This window comes from Rhinolophus sinicus, chromosome 15, assembly GCF_057876585.1.
Source record: "Rhinolophus sinicus isolate RSI-liver-muscle chromosome 15, RSI-T2T, whole genome shotgun sequence".
NCBI lineage: Eukaryota > Metazoa > Chordata > Mammalia > Chiroptera > Rhinolophidae > Rhinolophus > Rhinolophus sinicus.
This window is the reverse complement of record NC_142515.1, coordinates 62,381,454-62,391,201: the sequence shown is the minus strand read 5'-3', so window position 1 is coordinate 62,391,201 and position 9,748 is coordinate 62,381,454. Positions and strand designations below refer to the sequence as shown.

At 49.5% G+C, this 9,748-nt stretch overlaps 1 protein-coding gene across 1 annotated transcript; it reads left to right on the top strand.

The window, feature by feature from the left end:
• Positions 1-3,506: 3,506 nt before the first annotated feature.
• Positions 3,507-9,389, top strand: GDF2 (growth differentiation factor 2). The gene is made up of 2 exons (XM_019718071.3): positions 3,507-4,065; positions 6,700-9,389. The coding sequence occupies exons 1-2, from the start codon at positions 3,720-3,722 to the stop codon at positions 7,647-7,649; spliced, it is 1,296 nt and encodes a 431-aa protein (XP_019573630.1). The 5' UTR covers positions 3,507-3,719; the 3' UTR covers positions 7,650-9,389.
• Positions 9,390-9,748: the final 359 nt, after the last annotated feature.

Sequence of the window (9,748 nt, the reverse complement as noted above, 5' to 3'; positions counted from 1 at the left end):
TAATATAATATAATATAATATAATATAATATAATATAATATAATATATAAGACGGGGTCTTATATAATATAAGACCGGGCTTTATATTAATTTTTTTTCCAAAAGACACATTAGAGCTGATTGTCTGGCTAGGTCTTATTTTCGGGGAAACGATATATATATCACATTTTGTTTATCCAGTCATCCATCAATAAACATCAGGGTTGCTTCTACCCTCTTGGTTATTCTAAATAATGCTGCTATGAACATGGGCATACAAATATCTCTTTGAGACTCTACTTTCAATTATTTTGGGGATGTATTCAATACATATAAATGGAATTGCTGTGGGAGATGAGGATAAGGGGTATCAAATATATGGTGATGGAAGGAGAACTGACTCTGGGTGGTGAACACACAATGGGATTTATAGATGATGTATTACAGAATTGTACACCTGAAATCTATGTAATTTTACTAACAATTGTCACCCCAATAAATTTAAAAAAAAGAAAAAAAATGGAATTGCTGGATCATATGGTACACAATTTGGGGGAGATGAAGAGGGGGAGAAGAAGGTGAATATGATATTTCGTGGCTCGATTAAGGTAGCCCTTCTGTGAAGTCCCAGCAATGAAAAGCTGGTGGCAGGAGAGGTGTCCTTTTGTATGAGGACCCCCACATCTTCTGGAAAAGAGAGAACAAGACCCGAACCTTGTTCCCTAAGACCCAAAGTTAAGGAGCTCTGTCCAGATAAACCAAGGCCCATTTATACAGAAAGGTAACCAGGTCTCTGAAATCACACCACTTTGAGTAAAGTGGGAGTCTGGACTGTGACCCAGGATCCCCATTAAAACCCAGAATTTTGTAAGAGAGGGTAGAATGGGATCAGAATGTGACCACAGCTGGCCTCTTCTCTCGACCCAGCCACCTGCCGCAAGGACATGCCTTCTGGAGAACAGGTAAGCCTGGGATTGTGCCTAAGAAAGCTGATACCTTGGTGCCCACAGGGAGACATCGTGGAGACCTGGACAGAAACCTGGACCAGACACGGCATCCCAGCAGCTGTGCACAAACAGCTGTTAGATGTGTGTGACCTGTCCCCAACAGCAAAGCCAGTGTCACTAAGAAGCAACAGCAGGGGAAATCTGCTAGGATCCCTTCCTCCCTCCCTGCTTCCAGCAGTAAGAAGCTGGACTGACGCCATCCCACCTCCATCTCCTTTGGACTAAATAAACCTACAGTGCACTTTGACAATTCAGGAAAGAGATGCCCTGAGAGGAATAAACTAGACTTTTCAATAATATGGATCTGAGGCCTCATGCAAGTATTTAAAACCAATAAAGGAGATGCAGATATACTGATACTCTGAATGTGTGGGGCAGATCATTCCAGAAATTCACAGGCATGTTGTATTGCACAGCGCTGGGGGTGCCACCCACATCACAGTCTTATGATGTGTGACCAGTGCCTCCAAGCCTTGTTAGTGTGCAGCCTCCATGGCTGGATTGGTGACCCCACATGTAGACAGGCCCATAGTTCTTTATCTGAGATTCCCAAACCCGAAACTATCAGAAAACCTGAAGTTCCTTTTAACTTCTTTCATGGCAGAACTTGATCTGAATGGAATTGTGGGCTTGTTACTTTGTTTCACTGCAGAAATATTAATGTGTTTGGTTACAGGGTATTATCACCAGCCCCACGGGAGATATTACAGTACACTTGCCATACCAATTTCCAAACTCTGAAGCTTTCTGAATCGCAAAACACTCCTGGCCACAAGGTGTTAAATAGGGGACTGTGGAACTGCATCTATCTGAAAATATTAACTGTGGGCATCACCAGACAGAGAGAGTATAGTTTATTTTTATTTCCTTCTTTACAACGTTTTGCTTTTCCCAAATTATCTGCACCATACACTACTATTATAATCAGAAAAGAAAATCTGTCATGTTTTTAAGGAAACATCAGGTAGCCCCTTGAGCTTTCCTGAGCACATTCAGGCCACCCCCAAGCATCCCTTGGCTCTGTCTGGAGTGTGACAGATTTCTGGCTGCCTCCAGGGCCTGGAGCTGGTGGGGGATCCTGCTTTGCTCTCCAGCTCCGCCCAGACCCCTCCCACTGCACAGCTGCAGCTCCACTTCCCGGACCTTGCACCCCTTCATCAGCACAAGAGTTCTTGCACTGAGCTGGCTCAATGCCCAGCATGCTTCCTGCCCCCTTTCCAAGCAGCACTTCTGAAGCCATACCCTTCCCATCCATTCTCCTTTGGCAGTGTCCCCAAAGATGGGGACAGCAAGTTCTGTCCAGGCCTGGCTATTCGGGGCCTCCTTGTGTCACCCTGCCTCCACTAGTAGTGGGAGAAAAGCTGGGCGTACACTGGGATCTCTGACCTCAGCCTGCCATGGCCCCTCCTACATCTCCTGAGCCTGCTCAGCTCACTGCCACCCTCCCCAGGAGCACCGCCAGTGTGGAAAAGCTTCATGTTCCAATCCTCTTCAGAGCAGACCCCCAGGTATTTTTAACTGTGTTCATTCTTTACCTTGTTCAAAATCACACATGATGGAAAGGACAGAGGCTGCGTGTGGGCATGATGCTCTTAAAATAACACAGGTTCTGGGGCCTCGCAGGACCCTACTGTGTCCTGTTCTCAGGCCAGGGCATGTACTGGCCTCAGAGCTCCTCTCCCGCTGCTTTGTCTCCCCAGATTGCATGGATCCCCTGATGGAGGAAGGTGGCCTAGGCATCCACCCCTCTGACATGAGCAAAGACTCCCCCGAAGACCAGTGACATAGCTCTTTTGGGGTCCCTGTGGAGTCCATAGTGAGCAGGCTGGGATGCATAGGGCTTCCTCCTCAGCTCCCAGCTCAGTCAGACCTGGCATGGAGAAGTGGCAGCCAGAACGCAGCCACCCAATTCAGGGCTTGCAGTGACTGCCATGACACCAAGCACGTAATTATCTAAATCCTCACAACTCTCTTCTGCACCAGAAGTGACTTACTTGCTCCAGAGCCCACTACAGGGAATAGTGAGGGAGCTGGAATTTGAACCCTCACCTTGTCTTTGCCACTGAATCATGTACTACATTCACGTGTGATCTCTAATGCTGGGAACTCGCTTGACAGATGAGACACCCAGACACAGAGCACGGGAGCCACACCTGCAGGTCCCAAGCCCACAGCGAGAAGGCCTCTCACACACCCTGCTGCGGCCCCCACCCCACCACCCACTCCAGCCTGGGTCTGCAGGGTCCTCTGGGGATTTTGTGTTGTTTCTCTATTTGGAGGACTTTTTGGTAATGATTGTTTCCTGGATTCTTTGTTTCCATGGTCCAGGAGATGGAGCATATGTCACCCCGTCTTGAGGTTCTTTTGAACAGAGCTGACAAGGAAATGAGAAAGGATCCTAATTAAGGGGCGATAACCCCATGGAGAAATTCGGATTCTTTGCAGCAGGCCGTGTCCTTCCCACAAGCCCTGTGTGTTTGTCAGATGTTTATAGAGCCTTCATTAACAGAGAGCTCCCTTAGATAAGAGGTTGGAGCTTCGCGTTGAGGGCCAGATAAGAACAAGTGGAGGACACTGGGACGGCGGGTGAGAGCCTGGGAACTGGCCAGGGTGCTTGGTGCAGCGCGGTCAGCAGGACGATGCGGGTTGGCTCCTCCTGGGCTCCTCCCCACATCCGCTAACCCAAGGTGGCCACCGGCAGTCTCCTGTCCAGGGCAAGCTCACCGTCCCAAGATGTGCCACGGGGCACTGTGGGTAGCTCTACCTGTGCTCTCCCTGCTGACCTGCTCTGGGCAGGGGAAGCCTCTGGAGAGCCGGGGCCGGATGCTGACAGGGGGAGATGCCCATCGCCTGCTAGGGGGGCCCGGAGGTGAGCATGGAGGGGGCACCTTCGACCTGAGGATGTTCCTGGAGAACATGAAGGTGGATTTCCTGCGCAGCCTCAACCTGAGTGGCGTCCCCTCCCAGGACAAAACCCGAGCAGAGCCACCGCAGTACATGATCGACCTGTACAACAGATACACCACTGACAAGTCGTCCACCCCAGCGTCCAACATCGTTCGCAGCTTCAGCATGGAAGGTAGAGTTGGCTCCACCTGGGCTCCTGAGGGTGGGGTCAGGGGGACTCAGTGGTCCACAGCTGTGCTGCCCAGTGTGGTGGCCCCAGGCCACGTGAGACTCTTTAAGTTTCCATTTCAGGGAATTAAAATGAAATAAAATTAATAACTTAGTTCCTTAGTTTCACTAGCTTTGATTCAAGCGTCCAACAGTCACGTGTGACTAATGTCTATCCTGTAGAGCAGATCATGGAACATTTCCATCATCGCAGGAAGTTCTACTGGACAGCTCTGCTCTAGGAGTCTCCTTCCCTGGACCCAGTGCCACATTTAACTCAGTGGGAGCTTCGGGAATGCCAACTCCCTTTCTTCCACCCCTTCCTTTCTTTCCCCTTCTCTCACTGGTCCCTTCCCACTTAGAAACGGACAACTCATTTAGCCTCCAACCAGCTGGTATATCTTTAAACATTGCAAGAATGTCTATTTCTCGCTCATCAAAAGATGTCTAAAATTCAGATACATTCCTCTGAGAGCTAAATGTTGGAGGACTACTTAATTATTTTCTAAATATAAAATAATTTCCCTGACTTAGGAGGACTAAAAGAAAACAAATATCAACTTAGGGCTTCTGTTCACTAATCACACAATGTAGGTAAAATGATTTTGTGAGCAGGGAAGCCAGGCTTGCAGAGGCTGTAGGAACACACCCAGGTCACCTAGTAGTTAAGCAGCTGGATTCTGCCCCAGGCCTATCCGTGTGCACAGCTCAGGCGTTTCCTGATGCTGCCGTCTCCCTCTAAAGAAGCAGCCGCACATGGCCTCCCTGCTCCTGGGCTGCAGCACTGTGAATCCTGACAGGCTTTGCTCAGAGCGCCAGCCGGCAGGCCTGCCTGGCCTGCAGAGTGCACGGCCGTCTCAAGGACACTGTTGTGGTCACAGTGTATGCCCAGCTGTGCCGGATTTTCTGATTGCCCAAAAGAAAAAGAAGAAATGTAGATTTTATATGAACTTGCCTGATTTTTAAAACACAAGCTTTATTATTATTTTCTTAATGCCATCTACCAGCATCTCACCAGGCCCACAGGGCATGTCTGCAAGCTCTGCTTCAGAGGAAAGCTGGGCTTCTTTGGCTGGACCTAACCACCAAATCCCATCAGGGAGTCCAGCATTTAGAGTCATGTCCCCACACTCCAGCATTGTCCATGTCCCCGAAACAAGTGCTCTGATCTGATCCCAGCTCTGCCTATGGCCAGCACTCCTGTGGAGGCCAATTATGCTTCCCTTTACAGACTTCACAGATGGTCCGAGTGTGGCTTGGGGGCTGGGGGGACATTTGCTTTCTAGATGTCTGACTGCCATCCCACAGCCATTATCAAGGCATGCCACAGTAAGAGCACATTAGGTCACTAAGGCACTACTCACAGACCCCCTCATTACTCATATGTCATAGCAGCTCAGCACGTTCTGCAGGAGCTGGAATAGCTGTGAGGGGACCACAGAGAACTGTGTGAAAGGCCACATGCTTTGGGGGAGACAGGCACAGGTGGGGAGGAAGGTCGGGGGAGGACACAGGAATGTTGATTGAGCATCTACTATGAGCCAGGGACAACGTTGGGTAAGTTCCATGCACCGTCTTGTTGAAGCCTCAAACCAACCCTGGGAGGCAGGAAGGATGAACCCCATTCTGCAGATGAGAAAACTGAGGCACAGAGAGACTCAGAACTTTTCCAAAGTCATATGCCTAGGAAAGGGCAGAGTCAGGATTGACGCTTTAGTCTTAGACACAAAAACCTGCTGGTTTTCAGGACAGCATAGGGTCTCCCTTCAGTTGGCACGTAGTAAGTGCTCACAAAATGCAAATTTTCTTCCCTCTTTGTGACCAAGCCATGGTATAATAGAGATGTGCTAATGGCCATGTGTCAGCCAGGAGAAGTAGGAAACTGAGACAGTTGTGTGGCTAACAGGCAAGTCCCATTTTTGCCTGATATGAGAAAGAAGTTGAGGCTCATATATTTTTTTCCTCAAACATTAAAAAAATCATCCACTTTCACTTTGCCCAGAAGTTACAATTCTCAATGATTTTTACACTGTGTAGGTGCAGAGATTTTTAATATTGTCTTAATGCTAGAATTTTACCTTCTTCCCCACCCCCCCAGGATCTCCCCTTTAAAATCATACACTCAGGATCAGCACTCAGAACTTGACAGTGAATGTTGCTGCTTTGTTTCATTTGGTTCTTTTTTTTTTTTATAAGTGAGGATCTTTACAGAATGTGTGCACTTTGGCTGTTAAACACCCTAAAGCCAGTTTCCACATCTGTAAGAGCGGAATAGTAATTAGATCGTCCCAGGGTCAGTGTGAAGAGTCAAGTGAAATTTAGAATGCAAAGCTCTCAGTGCAACTCTGGGCCCATAGTTGATGCTCAATCAACATCTGGGCCTGCTCACTGCAATGCAAGGCGTCTCCTGCCTCTGCTTCTATTTGGAAGATCCTAAATCTACCTTTCAAAATACTCTTCTACATTTAAACCTTAAGTGGAACGAAAGAGAGATTTGACAATCCCACATGCCCTTTCATCCAAGCCATGAGTCTCAGCTTTGGTGTCCTGAAACCAGAGCCTCCCAGCAGATGTCCATCACTGTGTATTTGCATTTCAGATGCCATCTCTGTATCTGCCACGGAAGACTTCCCCTTCCAGAAACACGTCTTGCTTTTCAACATCTCCATTCCTAGGCATGAGCAGATCACGAGGGCAGAGCTCCGACTCTACATCTCCTGTCAAAGTCACGAGGACTCCTCTCACGAGCTTCAAGGAAACATGGTTATTTATGATGTCCTGGATGGAGCAGACACATGGGACGTATCTGCAGGAACCAAGACGTTCCTTGTGTCCCAGGACATTCGGCACGAGGGCTGGGAGACCTTTGAGGTCTCTAGCGCTGTGAAGCGGTGGGTCAGAGCAGACTCCACCAAGAGCAAAAATAAACTGGAAGTGACTGTGGAGAGTCACAGAAAAGGATGTGACAAGCTGGATATCAGTGTCCCCCCAGGCTCCAAAAACCTGCCCTTCTTCGTGGTCTTCTCCAATGACCGCAGCAATGGGACCAAGGAGACCAGGCTGGAGCTCAGGGAGATGATCGGCCATGAGCAGGAGAGTGTGCTAAAGAAGTTGTCCAACAATGGCCCAGCAGAGGCAGGTGAGATCAAGGATGAGGAGGAGGACATGGGAAGCCGTGTCATGGCCGCGGGGTCGTCCTCAGCCAGACAGAAGAGGAGTGCTGGCGCCAACAACCACTGTCAGAAGACCTCCCTGCGGGTGAATTTCGAGGACATTGGCTGGGACAGCTGGATCATTGCACCCAAGGAGTACGATGCCTACGAGTGCAAAGGCGGCTGCTTCTTCCCCCTGGCTGACGACGTGACCCCAACAAAACACGCCATTGTGCAGACACTGGTGCATCTCAAGTTCCCCATGAAGGTGGGCAAGGCCTGCTGCGTGCCTACCAAACTGAGCCCCATCTCCATCCTCTACAAGGATGACATGGGCGTCCCCACCCTCAAGTACCACTACGAAGGGATGAGCGTGGCAGAATGTGGATGCAGGTAGTGCTGGCCTGCAGGCGGGGAGGCCAGGTGGGGGAGGGTCCTAATGAGAGGTCCTGCGTCTTCCTGGGCACCACAGGGACTGAGTCCATCTTCATGCCAGCCTGAGAAGGAACGGGAGCTATCACATCCTCCAGGTAAAGGCCTGCTCTCCCTCTCACGGCCCACCCCAAGCACACCACTGGGTTTAACTGCAGGGGAAGGCGATGACAAGGGGAAATATGGATCTGGGGAGAAGACGGAAGCCTGGAAGGGCTGTTGGGTAGGAAGGGGAGATGATGAAAGGCAGACAAGAGGAAAAATAATCCAGAGTCAGCAGATCACTGAGCAGAGGTGAGGCAGAGGAGTATAGGCATTAGGTGATGTATGGAGATTTATAGAAATTCAAGGAGTTGAAGAGGATGGGGCTTATTCTAATAACCTCAGGGAGTGCGGAGGAAACGAGCAGGCTCTGTGCTCTATGCCCATCATTTCACATATTCCCACAACCCAGTGAGATGGGCGTTATGACCTCCAGTTTATACATGCAGAAGCCAAAGCTCAGCAGGTCAAGTAGTCCAGGTCAATGGCATGATTCCATTTCATAGGTGTCCCTAAGGACTGTCCATCGCCAAAGCATGCCCCATCACACTTCAGCAGGTCACCTTGTAGCTAAAGGACAGTTAGATGTTGGAAGGCGGGCAGTGTGAGGCACTGGGCTGAGACTGGCCAGTACTCATCACTATGACTGGGCTGCCTATCAAGTCAGGCCACGTCCTAACTGCTCTGTGCCTGTGAAGAATCAATGGCCATATGCTGTTTAAGATCACCCCCCCCCTCCCGCCCCAAGTCACTGAAAAACTACCCCCAAACCAACTGCAGGATGGAGAAAGTCAGGGGCAACACTGGGCCACAGCATGCATTGTGGTGGAGTTACTTTGACCCGCTGGCACAGCGTTGGGATGGCCAGCAGTTCACACAGGGCCACTTGCTACCTGTGGGCTCCAACTGTGTGATGGTTTGGGAGGGGTGGGCACACAGTACCCTGAGGAATGGGTGGTCTAGGGCCTACATCTCTGCAGTTACTTACTCAGCATAACCAGCTCACCAGCATAGCACGCTGTGGACGTCCATCCACAGGGGCTCCAGGGGAGACAGGGGTCTCCAGAGGACTCACGTCCTTACTGGCCAGAGCCAGCTCTGCCTGCACTGCTGACTTTCTTGAGCAGTGTGCATCCAGCCCCTGTTCTGGACTTGCGCCCCGGAACCAGATTCAGCCCTCACTAACCCCAAGACAGGACAATTTCCATTTCCTTCGCATTTCATTCTCTCCTCTGACTCTAGAGACACATGTGGAACGGGGTGGAGTGAGGAAGAGTCTGGAAGTGGTGACAATTGCACCCCATGACCCTTCTGACCACTGGCCAGAGTACAGTCTATGAGAAGTTTAAAGAGACCTATTCCCACTGGTAGAAGCACCCAGCATACTAAAAAAAAAAAATTAAAAAAAAAAAAAAGGGTTTGTGCTAAATGTTTACATGGAACCAATGAACAGCTTTAACCAAAAAAAGAAAAAAAAAGAAAAAAAAAGAAAGCAATAAAACTTACTGTTGAATTACTGGAGTTACAGAAAATAATGGTTCCTGGTACGACAATGTCACTCAATCATAAAGACAGGTAATGGATATCTTTTAGTCCTGGTGGTATACTTCTGTGCCTGCATCAAAGTTTTACTTGGAAATAAATTCAAATGTCTAATCTGTGACATGTGACATTTTGTGCATGTGAGACCTGGGCCTGATGGTCCCCCAACCCCATGCCCACCCCTCCTTACTGGTTCTTCTTTCCTAGGTGTGTGGAGGGGAGGGCATGGAGATGAGCTGCCACGGGGTGGTGGGCACATGTGGGCAGTGTCCCTGCACATTGGGGGTGAGTGGACGTGTCTGTATAAGTGCATGTGTGTGGGATGAGTGTGTGTAAGTATAGCTATTTGCAAGTGGACAAGGTCAGGTAGTCAGCATACCGTCCTTGACCTCCCTCATGTCAGGGGAGAGAGGCCTGGCTCTTGCTAAGAGACACAGCTGGCCCTAAGTCTTCCCCACCTGGCCCGCACAACTCTTCCAG

What these genes read in the sequence shown, in the direction of transcription:
- GDF2 (XM_019718071.3), top strand. Translation starts at nt 3,720, where the DNA reads ATGTGCCACGGGGCACTGTGGGTAGCTCTACCTGTGCTCTCCCTGCTG. An exon ending in TCGCAGCTTCAGCATGGAAG is followed by an intron (nt 4,066 to 6,699) that starts GTAGAGTTGGCT and finishes TTTGCATTTCAG; the next exon opens with ATGCCATCTCTGTATCTGCC.